Here is a 19,127-nt window from a genome sequence, read left to right on the forward strand (position 1 = left end):
AAGCGATGGAGGAGGGTTCAAAGATTCTGCATTAGCAACAGCAATGTCCACAAACCGTCTCAATTTTCCACCTGCAACAGCATTACCAGGAAGAATACGACCAGTACCATATGTAATTGTTGCAGACGACGCGTGCCCACTCAAAGATGCAATTATGAAACCATATCCATTTAGGGGTTTATCTCATGACGAACGAATATTCAATTACCGGTTGTCTAGAGCTCGGAGGATTATTGAAAATGCCTTTGGCATCTTAGCTAATAGATTTAGAGTTTTGCTTAATCCTATACATCTTCGAGTCACCAAAGTTGAAACAATTACTCTTGCATGTGTGGCCCTACATAATTATCTGGCTACAGAAAATGGAAATTTATACACCGACTTGAATGAAAATGATTGTACTAAAGAAGACATAAATAAAATCAGTAGACAAGGTGGTAATAAATCGACTCAGAATGCAAGGGACATTCGGGAAGAATTTAAACAGTACTTTTGTTCAAATATTGGAAGCGTTGAGTGGCAAGAAAGAGCTGTGAATAACTATAACATGTAACTGATCTTGATTTCAAATGGAGGTTGTAATAAACATTGTTATGGAATTTATTTTTATTAGTCATTATCATTATAAATGAGATATTTCTTAATTGAGTCCTAGTCTCTAGTTGCATTGAATAGAAGTTGCACAATTTGTTCTTGCGTATCATTCAAAACATTCCTATCTACTAACATTCTCAGCCGGCTAACTACAAAATCTCCAAAAATGTTCAAATGGTCTCGTTCTAATGGTTTGTTGTGTTGCAATATCCCCAATTGCCACGGCTAATTTTCCCATTGTGTCATTCGCAGTTGTTATTAATGATGCATCATCCATTTTTCTTTTCCTTTTGTTGTTTACATTGTGCGGTTGTTGGCTTACTGAATGTGTTGACAAAATTGGTGTAGACGAACCAGATACAGGAGTGTCAGACACACCTTCATCTACATACTCAATTTGAAACTGATCGTCGTCTTGAAAGAATGTGTCACTTTCTTCGTCCTGTGGTTAGAGTAATATATTAATTATCCCATAAGTCAAATATTTTAACTTACATAATATACCTGGCTGTTGTCCTCTGCAGTTTGTTGGGTGGCTATTGAATCAACTGCTGGTCGTGGATTTGTGTGGTCTATAATGAACAACATGTGTTCATAATACCATAACGTCGGATAATAAACCTATATAAATTAATTCTAGCAATATTAATTAGATCCCTCTAAAATAACGTCAACATACCTCTTCTGCACCAGCACCACTATTTAATGACGATTTATATTTACGATGTTCCGTTAGAAAGTTTGTTCGCAAACCATTTATTTTAGATTTAATTTCCCCTGTTGTTGTTTTTGGGCGAAGACTCTGTAGACCTTGTTCTATCTCCTGATAAGCTGTTAATTTCATGTGCTTGTTCTTATATTCGGTTGTTTTGACGGCGTACAAACAGGGTCTAGCTTTATACAGGTCGATAAGTTGTAAGACTTGTTCTTGGCTCCAAGACATTTTCACCTTTTAACATAAACTAATAAAAATGATTATAATTTTATTTTATTAAACACTTGCTGCCGCTGACGAAGAACTAATACCGACAATAATTTAAGGTTAGAAAAAACATTTAAATTTACAAATTCCCTATAATCTGTAAAAAGTAACTAAAAAATTGAGGGAAAAATAGGACAGGTTCTAAACATTACAAAAATAGGACAACTTTCAGTTCCTAAAATAAGTACCAAAAAATTGATCAAAGTTGATGTATGAAATGTTCAATTTTTTTGTTCCTAAAAAAATTACTTAAAAATTGACTAAATAAATGATCGTTACAAACGGGCTTTAGTTCAACTAGGAAAAAGCATTCGACAAGAATTTCTTAAAGTCCATGGTAGAACTTTTTGTAAACATCTACTATCTCCTGAAGACGTAATCACCGCATTGATTTAAGTGTTCACTTATGTAAGAATAAGAGACGTTAATAATAGCCTCAGTTTATATAATTTGATACACAATTATTGCCGACTGCAATTTTCAATGTTAAAAGTTTTTTTTAAATTATGTTGTTATATTTCATTTATTTCATGTATTTGTGTGGGCTATGCCGGGGTTTTGTCCCGAAGAAGGTTTCCCTGGTATCGCCTTGTTGTGTGCGTAATATATTTATCTGTTCTTGTCTTTTCTTACGCACAAAATTCTGCGTTTTATTCAATCCCCTTCTTGATTATATCATTCATTTGTGCCATCCATATCGAGCCGACTGCTACCGAGATTCAAAAGTTCCGCGAAACGTCCGTCGTAACTCATTTGGTTACAGATATTTGCCACCCCCGTAACCGCTTCACTCACGGAGAAAAATCTTATACTAAGTTTTGTTTCAATACAAGAAATAAAGCTGTTTAAAATGTATCCCATTTAGTATTTTTATTTGGAGCAACGTTGTCAGCCACTTTTTATATACTCAACATACACGTTATGCAGTGCATCATTTTTATAGAAAACGAATAGGGAAGGTTCTAACCCTGTATGTAGTGTATTACCCTTGTCAGAAATAATATATTTCCCCCACGGTGTCTCACCATCATTTAATTCCATTTCAAAAAAATTCATGGAAACACCCATGGTAAATAGTCAGAAATGACCGATCGCGCAAAAATAATTTAACTATGTTAGTATAGTCGTTTCTAAGCTCTTTAAAACTGTGTTCTCTGACCTCTGTATACCTACCTATACAATATAGGTACATACCTGATTTTTCGCGGCCTACCAGTCTTGTCTGAAGTCGCCCTGATCGGCCCGGGGCGTATAAAGTACAAATTCTTCTTGTCCTGAGTTTTGCTAAACGTAGGGTTAATGGGCATTGAACCCGAGCCCTTATAAAAAAAACTGAAGTAAGCGCGAGTAACAAACATTTACGCCAAGTCGCCATATGCAGACGTCCGCGCTAGCATCACTGTTACGTATAAGAATATCATGGTACTTTTACGTGCAAATCATGTTATTTAGTTGGTGTTAAACCAACCTAACAAACCTAAAAACCTTTATAAATCGTGTTATATTAAACCGACAATTCACATGGCGCCTTAAACGCATTTTACACGTCTGCGTAAAAAACGTAAAAAAACACGTTCTCTAAAGAATCGTAAGAAATAGCCCGCTATATTCACGTAATAAAAACGTTGTCCGATACACGAAAAGTGTCCTCAACGGAAAAAAAAGTTTTTAACCACTTTCGTACGTAAACACGAGTGTGTGCTACTTTGGTGTCGTGGTAATGACAGGTCTATCTTTGCGAAGAATGTCGATTTGAATTGGAAAATTCCAGTCATCACGCTAAAATTGTTTAATTATCTAAGCGTCTTTACGCGAATGGGCCGGGGCTATATTCCTCCTGAGGCAAAGTTATTTTTATATAATTGCTGTTTGTTAGCACGTTTCTTGGTAGGTTATGCAATATGTGTTAATTTAATTACCTATCTTTGTTTTATCTATCTCGTAATCTGGAACCCATTTATTAATGGGTTACGTAGTTCGAATTAAATAGATTCAGATCTAATTTTTCACATTGTAGTTTTTGGATATATTTTTCTTTGTACGTTACGTGGAATTGGGTTGATTGTATTAAAGAAGTGCCGTGTTCTGCATGAAATACAAACACTCGCTTTCGTATTGAAGAATGCTAACTGTCGACTAGCTGGAACTGATCTATTACATTGTATCTAAAATGGAAGGACCGCTACCCAAATGTTTATGGCAAATACCAAAAATTGCAAACTTTCGTGTATGTAACTGTTTTAGTCGTTAGTTTATCCGTTTATCTTTTGCCGTTTATCTTTACCAATGTCGTGACGAATAGCTCTGAATAGAAAGTTATGGTTGTTTACTACTTTACATTTATCTTTTGCCTTTGTCGTTTTAGTATTGACGCAAAGTAATTCATTTAATTAATGTATTTGTCTGTCTGTGAATGAGCTTTGACCTCGGTGGTTGTTTCACCCGAAGATCCGTTTCCCCTGGCTGGCCGTGGCCAATTTTCTTTTCCTTCTCGAGGTTCGCTGCACAAATCAGTATTGTTGATTTTGGAAGAGTTTTTGAAATTCAAGTCAACGGAGTAGGCACAGGAGGTACAGTCAAATGTCAAAAATTTTGAAAAATCCTGAATAACTTGAAAACCTTTGTTGCTGGGTATAAAGAAGTGCGGTATCAAACTACGTCATCTAGATTTCGAAAATGCAATAAAATACAGGGTGTTCTATTTAAAATTAGAAAGTTGCTATCCACATCGGATACAACCGGAAGTGTAATGATCATGGTAATATTTTCTTTCGATAGATCATGAAAAACTATGTCGGTACGCAAACTTTCAGATTTAAATTATCAATCACAGCCTAAATACTGTTAGGTAAAGGTTTGCGTGAAACAGCCTGTATACGCGAATAATACGATCTATGTCGAAACCGAGGCTATCTTATGTGATCGTAGAAAAGTAATAGGTACAAAATACTGATATTCTGTCACGCATTTTTCTCAGAAAATGCGCGAATAAACTTGATACCAAAGTCAAGTTTGACCGAAAACATATTCGAATTCTTTTTATATGACGTTTGAAAGTATCAATTTGTTTCAGATCCCGTCGGCACCTGAATCATCGTGGGTGAGTTTAATCTTATTTATGTAAATTTTCCAAAAATGGCTCTTGATGTAAGGGCGGCATTGTTACATACATTTGTAACCGTTTTTATGTTCTTTACAATTAAACAGGAAAATGTAACCTTTAGTAACGTCAAACAATAGATTCCACGTGTACCGGGTTTTATACCTACCCAATTAAAATTTCTATTAAACATGGCTCCACAAAAAATAGAATAATGTTTAATTAAATTTTCCATTATTACCCAACTCTTTTAGTTAGTTAATATAACGAACGTAATGATTAACAAACGACGCCTCTAAAATCTAGTGATGATATATTAATATTCATAAAGGTTGTTATTTATTATGAAACCACTGCACTGCAAGTTGCGATGATTGAATAAATATGTAAATTGACGTCTAATAAAAGAACTTTGTAGAGAATATACAGGATTAACAAACATTCTTCTAATATATGTTTCGTTTCGGAGCGACGTCTCTAAAAATACAAAAATTTACCTTTGTTCTCTAATTTTCTTCTCAGTACGTATACCTGAAATAAAACAAATACTGTAGCGAATATTCTAGGAATTCTGATAGACATCGAAGCGCCACGGAAAATTAGTCGTCAGCGATAAGAAATTAAGGCGCATCTGACGCATTCTTTCCGGGTAATATGACGCGTTTGTTCAAGAACATTCGAAAGCGTTCAAGACCACTCTAAACCATTCTAGAAAGATTGTTTGCTATATACGCAAATCGAATTGTGTTTCGAGACAGTTCCAAGATCAGTGCGGATAGTCAATATTAGTGATAAATAGGTCGTGCTCGTGTTACATAATAAATTGTGTGATAAATACTAATTTATTGTTATAAATTAATAATTAATCTATTTCAAGACTGTTATAAATGTATTGTTAAATAATTTGTAAATAAATAAATCACGTAATTAAATTTATGTTACAATACGTTTGACGTTTCTTGTATTTGTATGCTGCTCCGAAAAACGTAACACGTTTAATTAGGTAGTAAAGAATATAACATTCAATATTTGAACATTTACAATTATTATATAAATAAAACAGCATGGATCTCAATGAAGCAGCAAAGCATTGAACCTTCCATGCGATCCAAACTTTCGAATAAACAAGTAGTGAAGTAACTTGACATTGATACTATTTATGTAAGTATTTACTTTGGAATTGTCTACAGAATCTACACAGCTTCCACGTTTCTTAACGGGCAAACTAATTCATAAGTATAATTGGAGAATATCGACGAAGAAATAAAATAAGGAAACAAACAGTTGCCATATTTACGGAAAACAAGGCCATTTATTGTAAAGGTAGGGATATTTTGTGCTTGCAACTTTAGGAAACTTTCGTAAACAACGTGACTGACAACGTCAAGGAAGGAGTAAATCTGAAAGTCGTTATCGCGAGAAATACCCATAAATTATGTTCATATATCAACATGTCAACTTTTTAACGAAAAGTTGTATCTGACGTTCCTATTTAACGCTTTTCGTATTGAAAACTTTTGAATCGTTCAAAATTGATTGCGCGCTAGTTATTCTGGTGAGTGTTTGAAAACATCTCGAGTACCTTTTTAACGTTGAGAAATTGAGTACGTAGTTGTCAGTTAATCGACGATATATCAATTCTATAGCTTTTTAGAAATGTTGATTAAATTTATAATTAATGATTAAGGACAGTTTAATTACCTAAACAAATGATGTATGGTGGTGGTATCACTGATTATGTGTATCATATAAGCTAATTAGAAGATTGTAATTTCAGTAAAAGTTAATAAATTATATTTGGTGATAAAATATTGCTGTGTGCAATGACAAACGGTCACTAAGCCATCTACAAAACGCCTGTGCAGCTAGATAAATTAAATAAACTTGATAATACATTTCTCAAGACTTTCACTTTCAACAACTCGAAGGAATTATTCAAATTTTGAACTATTTTGGCACGAATATCATATACTCTAATCCGGGGCACACTTTGGGTTCGATTAAACACACAGCTACTTGATTGACAAAATTTATGCAATTAAGACATGAAAAAAATTCATCATTCGAAAGTTCTGATAATTTGTTTTTATTCTGAGAACACATCAAAGATTTCCGATGACGTAATACCTTCTACATCAGTCTCAGACGAAGATGGCATGGATTATCATGAGGAAGAAGTTCATTTTACCGCTGAGGATCCAGATTATGTTCCTGTTGGTTACTAACTTTTTTGCTCGATCCAGTATAAACACAATTTCATCAATATCAAGAACATTTTCTCATCCACAACCAGGAACTTTTACTAAAATGTGGATGGCTGATATGTGGTCCTCAAAAAAAAGAAGCTTTCTTGGCGCTTATCACTGGATAGAAGAGGAAACTTTAGATAGAAAATCCGTGGCACTGACTTGTAAACGATTTGGTGGTACACATTCTTTCGACGAAATTGCTCAAATGTTGGAAGATACAAATAACTTCTTTGACCTATCCCAAACGAAAATAGTAGGAACAGTAACAGATAATGGATCTAATTTTGTAAAGGCATTTAAATAATTTGGTATTAACATACATAAGGTAGCACTTTAAATTCAGATACTGAAGAAGTTGATGACTGACACGGACGAAGAAGAAGAAGATGACGAATTGCTAGAGAATAGAGACCAATGTAAAGGATGAGGATAAACCGAATAATGATGAGATAGTATTGCCTAATCATTTCCGTTGCGTCACCCATACTTATTCAATAGTTAGAACTAACAAAAGTGCCACTTTAACGTACTACTATCATGGTCGAATGTTGACACTTATGGAATAAATGGAATAAATGTGCTCGACCAGTCAGTAGAAGTAATAAAGGCAATTCTAGAACATTCCTCCCGCACCCCTGACTACAGGGATATCGGAGGCGGGCTGCTCAGGGCTTCCTGGCCCTCTTCAGCCAGAGAACGGGATAGTAAGGATGGGTCAAGTTAGGGATGGGAACGGAAGGAACGGAGTTAAGGTGCTGAGGGGGGAGTACTGCTCCAGCATTTGCCTCGTAGATTTCGCTACGTATGTCTGAGGAAAACCCCCTGACAAAACCCCAGACAGAGCAGTCGGCAGCGGGATTCGAACCCACAACCTCCCGAATAGCATCGGTGAGCGCAACCACTGCGCCACGTGCCTCGGTGGTATTCACAAGCACCTCTTAATACTAGTCCTAATGTGGTAATCTAAATAGGTTTTCTTTTCGTTTTGGATTACTAATTTAGTATAAGAGATTGAAAATCAACTCGAATTTGATAATAATTTGTAAGTTCCCATGTATACAGTGTATTATTCAAATTAAATTTTAATTGCACCTCTAAAAAGCATTATGCGGGTCACTCTGTAATTGCGTGCAAGCCTGTTGAGGGCCCAGAACAAGAGAGAGATAATAAATAAATAAATCAATTTCATCAATTCTCATAATCTAAGGCCTGTATTAGACAAAGATATGTGACAAAAAATTTTATATTTTATAGGAAGTAATAACAGACTATTACATTTGATAACATCTTTGTCAATCTTTTATAAAACATATTTTTATTATACTTAGTAAATCAAATCTTTGATAGTGTAATACCGGTCTAACACATATTTTGTAGGAACAACAGTGTATCTTCCATTAACCAACTTTTAACTACTTTATGATATAATGCTACGAATTAACATCAACTATCCCTCGGTGATTTTATGGGTAGTCATCAAACTACGGTGTCTCGTATAATTTCAAGTGTTTCTATATTAACGAATGTACATGTAACATTATAAACTTCGTTAAAATATCTCAATTCATAAATAGAGACGAATGTTTTGCGTCTGACAATGAATGTCTTTTAATGCAACTCAACACGTTTGAGCACATTTTACTTGGAGTGTTTATTTTATTTGATAACAATGTTTGCTCCTTCTCTGCGGTCTTACTTATGCAAGCATTGCAAATATCTCTTTCTAATAATGGATTTTTGTGCTTTAGTTAACCCATTCGTTCCCAATGTACTCGTTTGAGTACAAGGACTTAAGTCCATATGTGCGCCATGTAATAGAAGATGTTTGATCCTAGCAATAGTTATAAGATTCCTTACATTGTTTTCTACCAGTATTTATCAATGTTGCACACCGTAGTTGTGATTTAAATGGTTTAACTGCCATTTGTGTTAAGAACTGCAAACGCTTTGTGAACATGTATGTAATTATCACATCATATTATGTTGTTACAAAATATTTAGTGATTCAACTTGAATTAAATCTTTGCTTTAAATCCAATGAAGTGCCTAAAATGATTTATGTGCATAAACTACTCGCAATCTCTTATACGGGGAGGGGTAGACTTTGGTGTACCTATTTGAGTACAATGGGATCATGCAACTCAATATACATATTTTCAAGGCTAACTTTTTGTAGGTGTTTATAAGAGTGTTTGTGATGGATGTTGACAATTTGGAAGCCATTCCAGCCATAAACTTCTACGGGAAGAAATATAAAACGTTGGGAGATGCAGTGGAGAATATACTTTCTTCCACCACAATGGATGCTGTGGATATTGTCGTCATTCCTCCAAGTGTCGACATACAAACTGAGGAAGAAGAAGGCGTTGATGACAACATCCAGGACGCACAAAATTCCTTGCCCCACGATGTGCCTGGTGAAATTGAACTTCACTTCCATAAAAGTGATGATGGCAGCAGTGATAGCGAATCAAATGTACCAATTGTTGTACTCAAAAGAAGGCGGCGACTAACGGATCCCAGTACTTCATCTGGTAAAACAGCATCTATCCGCAGTAAGAACAGAAATCACCTCTGCGCAAGTGGTCCACTTATCCTGTCGAAAACTTTTGGAACCAACGACACCTTGAGTTGGTTGTAAATGATTTCGAGCATGCAAGTCCACTGGAAATTTTTGAAAAATTTTGTTATGACCAGGTATTAGATCACATTGTTCGGCCAACAAATTTATTAGACCGGGAGGTAGCATACATAGTAACTAAACCATAAGCGACAAAAAATTCGACAATACAGGCTGAAAGTACGTTGAAAACTAATAATAAAATCACTCGTCTGCCAGTCGTAAATGACAGCATTAACTTGGTGCGGCGCTGAATAGGTGACTTCTTTAGGTGATCAACTAATTTATCAAACTATAAGGACCACGGAAAAGATTTGTATCAAGAAATCCCATTTTTTCCATAGTTTTCAAATATGCTATGGCAGAAGATTTCAAGTGCAGCGTTGGTAGCGAAAGACGCCCTCCAATGTAGGGAAAAACACCCCTGAACTAAACCATGAGGACCGTATAAAAATTATACATAAAAAATTCCTCTTTTTGTCACTACTTCAAAATATATATCCTGGCAGACGATATTAAGTGTAGCTTTAATAGTGGCAGACGTCTTAGAAGTTAAAAAATTTAGGTATAGTAAATCCCAGCGAGTGCTAGCGTGTGAGAGATAACCGCGCGAGAGCATAACCAACAGAGATAGCGATAGGATACTAACTACTGAGATCTTTCAAACCATTTGATTCTAAACTTCTGATTCACATAGTTCCATCCACTTCAATCAAACGGATTGTAGAAACTCAGACATTTTTCGGTGGCATTGCGATGAACTAAACCATGAGGACCATACACAAGTCATACATGCGGTAAATGCGTGGGAACCCGGTAACGCGTTACCCTGCGCGTTACACACATCAACACCCAAATTCACGAACATCTCTCGAAGATTTATGAATTTCTGCGTGTTATTGGAAAAGAGACCTACTTCCATCTATACCTTGATGGTAGCGTCAATTTTACATTTCCCAAAGCAATAACAGCAATATTCATATCGGAAGCGCTAATAATGACTTCGCTACTTGGTAGTTTACCAAGATGGTAAATTATTCGAGAATCTGCCTTTTAGTGGCTGCAGAACAATTCAGTTTTTACCACATCATCTTCTCTTGTCACAAATTTATAGCACTTATCTTCATATGTGGCAAACACAACTTTCCTTCCAAGTAAAGCACGACAGGTCTTTTTTGCCTATGAACGGTATAAGTAATCTATAAGAGAGGCTTTGAGCTATCATTGCGAAGTGGTTTTATGAAATTTGCAGGCTGCTTCTGAGTGGAATCAGAAGTTGAGTAGGATTATAATCTTTCCTTATTTTGATCCCAACGATCATGTTCTGCGTCCTTCATGGAAGGGGTAACTATCTGTCAAAAGTAAGATGTACTTCTCTCGCTGACACAGCACAAATCTTGCCGAGGATGTGTTCAGAAAATCGCTCAAAGGTTTACCGGAGATCTTTTAAAAGATGCAAAAAAAAATAATCCATCGATTAAAACAACATCTACAACTGGCGATGGACTAGGAGCACTTGAAGAAATCATACTTCCGAAAAAGTTTCAGCAAAACAAACTTGTCGATTTTAATCATCGATCCATCAATGTTGCATAGAGACAACGAAACTGGAGTCAGAGGATAGTTGAGGATAGAACGAGCTGAAGATCTATCTTCTTTTCTCTTCAAGTTTTCTGTTTCTCAGTCTGAGAAGAATTCAAGAAATACCGACAATCTTATCGCGAAATAAACAATTTATTATTTTCCCTAATTTAATTCGTTTGGTAACTCCAAGCGGTGCGTAAATATAGCTATCTCTGTTCGTTGTGCTCTCGCACGCTTATCTCACACGCTCGCACTCGCTGAGATTATACCTAAATTTTTTAACTTCTAGGACGTCTGCCACTATTAAACCTACACTTAATATCGTCTGCCAGGATATATTTTAAAGTAGTGACAAAAAGAGGAATTTTTTATGTATAATTTTTATACGGTCCTCATGTTTAGTTCAGGGGTGTTTTTCCCTACATTGGAAGGCGTCTTTCGCTACCAACGCTGCACTTGAAATCGTCTGCCATAGCATATTTGAAAACTATGGAAAAAATGGGATTTCTTGATACAAATCTTTTCCGTGACCCTTATAGTTTGTTAATTTAGTTGATCACCTAAAGAAGTCACCTATTCAGCGCCGCCCCAAGTTAATGCTGCCATTTACGACTGGCAGACGAGTGATTTTATTATTAGTTTTCAACGTACTTTCAGCCTGTATTGTCGAATTTTTTGTCGCTTATGGTTTAGTTACTATGTACGCTGCCTCCAGGTCTAATACTCTACGCAAAATAATAATCATAGCTTCATTGTATCGAAACCAGATATGCAAATATTTATTGGAATCCTTTTACTATCTGGGTATCACAAATTACCACGCGAAAAATATGATTGGAGTCTCGATGATGACTTGGGTGTAAGATTTTTTGCCAACGCAATGTGTAGAAATAGATTTCAGCAGATAAAGCAATACATTCATTTGGCCAATAATGACAATTTGGATAAGACAGATAAAATGGCCAAAGTACGCCCACTAATGAATATGTTAAATGATAAAGACCAACAGTGGGGCGTTTTCAATGAACATTTAGCCATTGATGAATCAATGGTTAGATACTTTGGCCATCATTCCGCCAAACAGTTTCTCCGTGGGAAACCCTGTCGGTTTGGGTACAAAAATTGGTTGTTGTGCAGTCACACCCGATATTGTTATTATTTCGACACTTACCGACTGTGACTCACAACAAGTTTCAAAAACCAATTCTGCCAAATATTCCAACCTTCCACTGGGATCACGAGTAGTCTTGTCTCTATTAGACATAATAGCTGTGTCTTCCGACCATGCGGTTTTTTTTGGATAATTTCTTTGAGAGTTATGGGCTACTAAAAACCCTAAAAGAACAAGGAATGGGGGCTACGACAACTCTTCGTGAAAACAGAACTGAGAAATGTCCCTTGTTAGATAAAAAAGGTTTCCCAAGAAAAGAACGGGGTTATTTGGAACTTGCTTACGATGGAAATGCAAAGCTTTTGTTTTTACGATGGATGGACAATAATGTGGTGACTATGGGAACTAATTATGATAGCATTGAACCATTAGGAAGTGTCGTTTACGTAATGTGCGACTGTGCGAGTAAACGTCGCAGTCACGGTGCATCGTGATTCTTCAAATCTTATTACTAGTCTAGAGCAATATACTTACGGCCTTCGATTTAATAACTTGTCTTATGTTCTTCTCGGGGTCCACAATTCTAGGATTGGTTGGACGTACCCTTTCCTATCCTGCTCTAGTCTTATCCATCCAGCTAATCCTCATTCCTCATTATCCTTCCACAGCACCACATCTCGAATGCTTTTATCCTACTTTTGTCGGATTTATTTAATGATGGAAGTGGTGTTTCCTGAAATATTGGAAACAACGGAGTTGATGATACCGCTGCTACTACTGGTTTACGCTAAATCTCGGGCAGTTAACCCTATTTCTTTTGATGAAGACGCAGTCATTTTTTTAAATGATAAATCTATGCAAAAGCTCACCGTGAGAATTTTAACGCGTGTTCAATTACAGAAAAAGTTTTGTAGAGTGGAAAAAGGAAGCAATGTAGTACGGTTTCTTATTAGAAGTTAGAAGTTTCTACCGTCCGAACATCCACCGAAAATTTGTACATCTTATTCATCAAGCCAGTTTCGCTTTATCAAGCAAAGTGAAGTTCAGATTCTGTCAGCGTGTCTATGAGTTAAGTACCCCTTATATCGCATATGTTGTTTTGTGGGTGGTGTAATGATCACACACCATTGCACAATGATGCTATATAATGCACTATATTACATAGTTATAACATAGCCATTGCACACAGCAATATACTCGGTAAATGGTTCCTTCACGAGAAAACGGTTTCGCTATGACTACATAGTTATCTATATCTTGCCTTTACACATTTCCAATCAGTCAATAATAACAGAACTATTTGGCAAACAAAAAAAACAAAATTAAAAATTAGTTGGCCTTTCAAAGACTTCGACTGATAATTTTTAAGATTACCTAATTGTACTTTTTTCATATGATTTTTTTTCAATAGAAGACTGTCCTGACATTGCACTTTTACTCAGAGAACACCAGGTGGTCCTTTTAAAATCAAAGCAGTGAAATTTACATTATGGCACGAGTGTAATTATGTAAATTTCGGAGAGTAATGTACATCACTACTACCTACCAAGTACGGCTACCGTAATCAATTACGGAATATTTCCATTTTAGCGGTAACCCTACTTTAAAATCGTGGTTTCCGCATACTTAGTTCGTGCGTAATTTGATGTGCTAAACTAAGTGCCGCGCCGAACCCTCTACAATATGTATTATATCGGTTTCATGGATCAATCGGGACACAACCGACGTAATGTGGTGGTATCTGTGTTAAATGTAATAAATTGCAGTTGGGCGTATCTAGAATCTGCATTGAGTTTGGATTTATAGAGTTAAATCATTAATTTCCTTTTCCACAAATTCCGTAATTTGGGAACTTCGTAGTTGCGTTCCAATTTCTAATAGTGAGTTATACTTATAATGAATAAAATTCCGCTTGTAAGGCATAGGGTAAAGTCAGGGATAGATGGCCATAGTTTTTTTTTTAGATTTGGTCTTGAATATCTCATACTTGATTATGAAAAAATGGATTAAATCTTTTCAAAAACACGTGCTAAACTGTGCTAAAAGAAAAGGAAAAAAGTTGAACAATTTTGAAAATGCAAATACATAATTGCCCATCTCAGCATAGACATTAGGTTGAGATGATCATAAGGTATTGAAATAGTTGCCCATATAGTTTCCTCGAAAGTGGAGCGCTTATGTCCTCACTTTGACGCCCGTCTGTCCGTCGTTCTGCGCTATAGTTTAGTTCCTAGACCGAGTATCGACTTCGGGGTTTCGCTATTCCACGTTGTCGCCTAAAATCCGTCAAAATCGTTATGTACCAATTTTGGTAAGCAAAATATTTTTAGATGCCAAAATCGCTACTTATCCAACCATTCTCTTGGGAAAAAGACCAAAATCAATTGCTCGATGCCCAAGAAGTGATCCATGTCTCATTCACGCTTAATTGACTAATTTACACGAACATTCCGCGCGTAAGCTCATTTTGAACCTAGTAAGTTTTGGTTGGCGTAGTAGCAAAATGCTACCGTTCGCTGTAAAGAAATCAAGTTCGAATATCGTTCAAAAGAGATTAATTCGGAAGTTGGTAAAATGCAATCCAGAACTCTTGTTTTTTGTTCAGGGAGTTCCTCATCGCATAGGTTCCTCTGAGACCATAGCGTGGAAGGGCCTACAAACCATTTAGGTCCGTTTCACCACAAACTGGAAAGTTCAGCAATTGTGTTTGCGCTATGTGACTTGATTCACCCAATAATTTAAGTGGTAGCTTGGTGCACTGCCGTCCAAGGGGTTATAATAGTCACCCGATTTGTGTGATTTAGTGATATTCACGTTATTCGGAATAAAAATAATAAACGTTAAGAGTTCTTACGCCCGTTCTCACCACATTTCCTTAACTTTTAAGAGTTACTTTAAGTGCGACTTAAAAACTAAGGGACAGATTTTTCATTGTACCAACATCTTAAGTCTTTCTTAAATGTTTAAGTGGAAGTTAAGTTTAAGCCTAAGAATTTTACTACTTAAGTTGATACTTAACCTAAAAGTTCGGTAGTTACATTCCTTGTAAACCTTCACATTTTCAAAATGGATTTATTTTTGGGAAATGATATTATTGAGGACGATTTAGACGTGTTGGAGGTACTGCAAGTAGGAGTTCCACGACAAATACGTGAAAGAAATGATCATTTTTATGGTATGGATGATCTATCATTTTTTAAAAGGTTTCGACTAACGAAACCAACAGTAATGGAAGTACTAATCCAAATAGAAAATAATTTGGAGTTCCCATATGATACGTAAGATACATCTGCAATAATTAATATCCACAATAAGTATTCTGATGTACTTTTAGAAATAATAGCATATCTCCGATGCAACAATTATTAATAGCACTTCGATACTATGCTACTGGCAACCACCTTCTCAGCATTGCTGATTTTGCAGGTGTGCATGTGTCAAGTGTATCTAGAATTGTTAAGAAGGTATCAGTAGCAATAGCTTCACTTCGGGCTAGGTACATCAAGTTACCATTTACAGCAGACGGATTGCTTGAACTTCAGCAACAGTTTTATGAAGTGGCAAGGTTTCCAAGGGTGATAGGAGCAGTTGATGGGACTCATATAAGAATAAAATCTCCCGGTTTGTTTTTTAACTCATTTTAAACAAATTTAAACACTATTTAAAACAGGTGGAGACGATGCTGAAGTATTTCGTAACCGAAAATCTTATCACTCTATTAATGTACAAGGAGTTACAGATGCTAGATTGAACTTTGTAGATATAGTAGTACGCTGGCCGGGATCAGCACATGATACAACAATTTTTAATAGTAGTAGACTGAAGGCAAGGTTTGAAAATGGAAGTTATCCAAATTGTCTGCTTCTGGGTAAGCATACTTGCTTTATTATGAATACCTTTTTATCAATTACCTATTTTGTAGGTGACAGTGGTTACCCAGTAAAGTCATACTTACTTACGCCACTTTTACATCCTAATGGACAACAAGAGCAACTATATAATGAATCCTATATTCGAACACGAGGGGTAGTTGAAAAACTATTTGGTGTGTGGAAACGTAGGTTTCCTGTGAATGCTTACGGCTGTCGTTTAAAGTTAGACACCACATTGATAGTTATAGTTGCAACAGCAATACTGCATAATGTGGCACAAGAGATGGGGGAGGATGAAATTCCACCAGTAGAAGGAAATCCCCATGAATTAAATGTCTTGATAGAAGAAGGGAACATTCCGGTTGTTCCTGCAGATATAAATCATGTTGGAGGAAATAATGTTCGTTTGAATTTTATAAATGATTATTTTGGAAGATTATAATTACAATAAGAACATAAATACATTGTAAAATGGCATAAATGATAGGTACATAAAATAATACTTTTTCTGTTTTTAATTAAATAAAGTTTATTCTTTAATTTCTTTTAATTTTTCAATTTGTAATTTTTTAAGCTCTATGTTGAGTCGTAGCTCCTCCTGTCGCAGCTGGCTCTCTAGGTTTTTGGCCTCCCTCTCTTCTTTAATTATCTCTAATTGGATGGTTAACATTTCATGTTTGAGTTTAGCCACTTCACTATATGTTTTTGTTAAGTCTGTCGAGTGAAGGGATTGACCCACTGGTCGGCGCCTGGATGTCCATTTTTTTTATTAGTATTTCCACTTGTTTGCAAGGCTTTATTTACCGGCGTTTTTAAGTGGGCCACCTTGTAATCGCCCCAATCAACATCCTACAACCAGAAATCAAAATATCTGTAACTATGCAAAATAAAACCTACACACCTCTTCAGCCTCTGGGGCCATTTCAGATGCCGATGTTGATGGAGCCTCCAGGTTAGATACTGGCAATGCTTCGTGGGACATGGTTGTAGAAATTGCTATATCCTCTGGCAAACATTCCATAACCATGTCGCAGTCAAAGGTATTATGGATACCTACGACAGTCTTCGGATTGACGATTGATAAAATTAAGTCTTCGTTTTTATCGTCGACAATTGTATTAGGTGTACCACCCCCAGTTTTAATATACTCTAACCGTTCATGGGCCACATTTTTACGAACAGTTTTTTTTGCGTTTTCATAACATTTTTTAAGTGATGTCACATTTCTACAACAGAAATTGTAAGTGTTTTTGTAAGTGCATTGCATAGTGTCACATTTTACCTGTACACACCGCCTGGGGATTGAGCATTAAATTTACAGGAAATCTTTTCCCATGTGGCCTCCTTTTCCTTCCACGTGACGGCGTTGGTTTTTTTGCATTCAATTATCCCTTTATAATCACATATAATGCTAAACAGCACATTTTTCTCATCTGTTGAGTAATTGGCAGTTCTCTGTTTTTTTGTCGGTGGAGGAGAACCACGGGCTTCCATCGCTGAAATTTAAGAAAAATCATTTTTCCAACACGATGCAGCAATTAGAGTGATTGTTGATACTTACCAGACTTGATTAAAATTTAAAATGATTTGAAAGTCAACACAATGAACAAAACAACGAAACATAACCTCACCGACGTTAGAAATAACAGAAATCCCCAGATTTTAACATTGTTGCCAGACATCCACAATTGTAAGTAACACTTTAACCAAGTGTTACATAGAAGTGCGCCGTGCAACAGACGACTAGATTTAAATGGACCTTAACTTTAAGTTGCACTCAGTTAAGGAACAGTTTTAAGTAAAAGTGGTGAGAACGGGCGTTATAATGACTGCACCCACGCCATTCTACCAAATTTAAATGACTTTTATTACTATTACTTCCTAGTTTTCGAAATTACTGTGAATAACAATAGGTTTGTTGCAATACACAGATCCGTGATAAGTTTGCCGATTCAGGTTAATACGCATGAGCGATTTGCAACTGATTTGGAACTGTTTGCAATTTGTTTGTGTGGAAACGGTTTTGTTTATGTTTACGTACCCGCTTAAAAAGTGTACATAACCTCAATTGAGAACCTATGCAAAAGCAATGGATGATCAATGATCATGGAAGGAGTGTGTACACATACCGCAACATTGGTGTTGATAAACTTGTATAAGTACCGAAACAAAATTGGAACATTGTCAATTCCGAACATGAAGAAAATGTGGAAAGTGATTTCCGACGAAATCAAGAATCTATTGGGTATGTTATTTACACCTGCGCAAGTAGAAAATAGATGGAGAGATCGATAGAAATAGAAAATATGTGGACAACAAAGTAAGGACAGGGAGAGGCAGGAAAAACTTTGAATAGGTATGCAAAAGAACTGGACGAGTTGAAAAGAAAACAAATATTCACCCAGAAATATTATTGTCTATAGAAACCGTTACCAAACATGTTGTTATAGATCACACAGAGGAAAATCCAGAAAACGTACCACTGTCAAACAATGCGGCCACAAATGTGGAAAGGGCTGATATGGAACATACACCGCTGCAAGCAAACGAAACACCTACTACTAAAAAATGGAATCGTCGACCATTCTCAAAGCATAATTATTTGGAAAGAATGCAGTGTGATAGAAAAGAATACTATAGCGAAAATTTAAAAATACAACTGGAAAAAATGCAAATTGAAAAAGAAAAATTGAATTTATTGACACAAACAAATTTGTTAATTAAAGAGTATTTAAAACTGTATTTAGAGAATAATATAAATTTACTATCAGATCTTAAGTACCTAACTAAAACATGGCATTTCGTCTATCAACATTTTCATCTTGAATTGCATTCTCATCATCTTGCAGATCTCTCAAAGTGGAGGTCAATGTCAACAACGGGAGTATTTCCTCAACTGTGTCCTCTAGAGCAATATTGTGTAATACACAGCATGCACGTTACGTAATAATAGTTAGCCGCTACCTCCTAAAATATAGTAAACTCCGCCTCTTGATGCTAAAGTTTGGGTCAGTA

The 19,127-nt window shown here is 35.9% G+C and overlaps 3 protein-coding genes across 3 annotated transcripts; 1 reads left to right on the plus strand and 2 right to left on the minus strand.

The window, feature by feature from the left end:
* Positions 1-739: 739 nt before the first annotated feature.
* On the minus strand, positions 740-1,723 carry LOC116172698. Its single transcript, XM_031489951.1, has 3 exons — positions 1,274-1,723; positions 1,090-1,215; positions 740-1,036 (listed from the first exon to the last, which is right to left on the minus strand). The coding sequence occupies exons 1-3, from the start codon at positions 1,535-1,537 to the stop codon at positions 740-742; spliced, it is 687 nt and encodes a 228-aa protein (XP_031345811.1). The 5' UTR covers positions 1,538-1,723.
* A 12,988-nt stretch (positions 1,724-14,711) lies between these two features.
* Positions 14,712-16,657, plus strand: LOC116172314 (putative nuclease HARBI1). The gene is made up of 4 exons (XM_031489515.1): positions 14,712-15,518; positions 15,575-15,861; positions 15,911-16,108; positions 16,163-16,657. The coding sequence occupies exons 1-4, from the start codon at positions 15,307-15,309 to the stop codon at positions 16,552-16,554; spliced, it is 1,089 nt and encodes a 362-aa protein (XP_031345375.1). The 5' UTR covers positions 14,712-15,306; the 3' UTR covers positions 16,555-16,657.
* Positions 16,658-16,731: 74 nt separating this feature from the next.
* LOC116172307 lies at positions 16,732-17,733 on the minus strand. Its single transcript, XM_031489507.1, has 4 exons — positions 17,674-17,733; positions 17,395-17,608; positions 17,014-17,338; positions 16,732-16,961 (listed from the first exon to the last, which is right to left on the minus strand). Exons 2-4 carry the CDS (start codon positions 17,604-17,606, stop codon positions 16,821-16,823), a joined length of 678 nt encoding a protein of 225 aa, XP_031345367.1. The 5' UTR covers positions 17,607-17,608; positions 17,674-17,733; the 3' UTR covers positions 16,732-16,820.
* Positions 17,734-19,127: the final 1,394 nt, after the last annotated feature.

Source organism: Photinus pyralis, unplaced genomic scaffold (genome assembly GCF_008802855.1).
Source record: "Photinus pyralis isolate 1611_PpyrPB1 unplaced genomic scaffold, Ppyr1.3 Ppyr1.4_LG5, whole genome shotgun sequence".
Taxonomy (NCBI): domain Eukaryota; kingdom Metazoa; phylum Arthropoda; class Insecta; order Coleoptera; family Lampyridae; genus Photinus; species Photinus pyralis.

Bases quoted from the DNA above. Each gene is read 5' to 3' on its own strand.
- LOC116172307 (XM_031489507.1), bottom strand. From the start codon at position 17,606: ATGGAAGCCCGTGGTTCTCCTCCACCGACAAAAAAACAGAGAACTGCC. The intron at 17,339-17,394 runs GTAAAATGTGAC...TTTCTGTTGTAG, and splicing joins TCCCCAGGCGGTGTGTACAG to AAATGTGACATCACTTAAAA. The intron at 16,962-17,013 runs GTGTGTAGGTTT...TTCTGGTTGTAG, and splicing joins TGGCCCCAGAGGCTGAAGAG to GATGTTGATTGGGGCGATTA.
- LOC116172314 (XM_031489515.1), top strand. From the start codon at position 15,307: ATGGATTTATTTTTGGGAAATGATATTATTGAGGACGATTTAGACGTG. The intron at 15,862-15,910 runs GTTTGTTTTTTA...TATTTAAAACAG, and splicing joins TATAAGAATAAAATCTCCCG to GTGGAGACGATGCTGAAGTA. The intron at 16,109-16,162 runs GTAAGCATACTT...CCTATTTTGTAG, and splicing joins TCCAAATTGTCTGCTTCTGG to GTGACAGTGGTTACCCAGTA.
- LOC116172698 (XM_031489951.1), bottom strand. From the start codon at position 1,537: ATGTCTTGGAGCCAAGAACAAGTCTTACAACTTATCGACCTGTATAAA. The intron at 1,216-1,273 runs GTATGTTGACGT...TAATTTATATAG, and splicing joins GTGGTGCTGGTGCAGAAGAG to GTTTATTATCCGACGTTATG. The intron at 1,037-1,089 runs GTAAGTTAAAAT...CTCTAACCACAG, and splicing joins ACAACAGCCAGGTATATTAT to GACGAAGAAAGTGACACATT.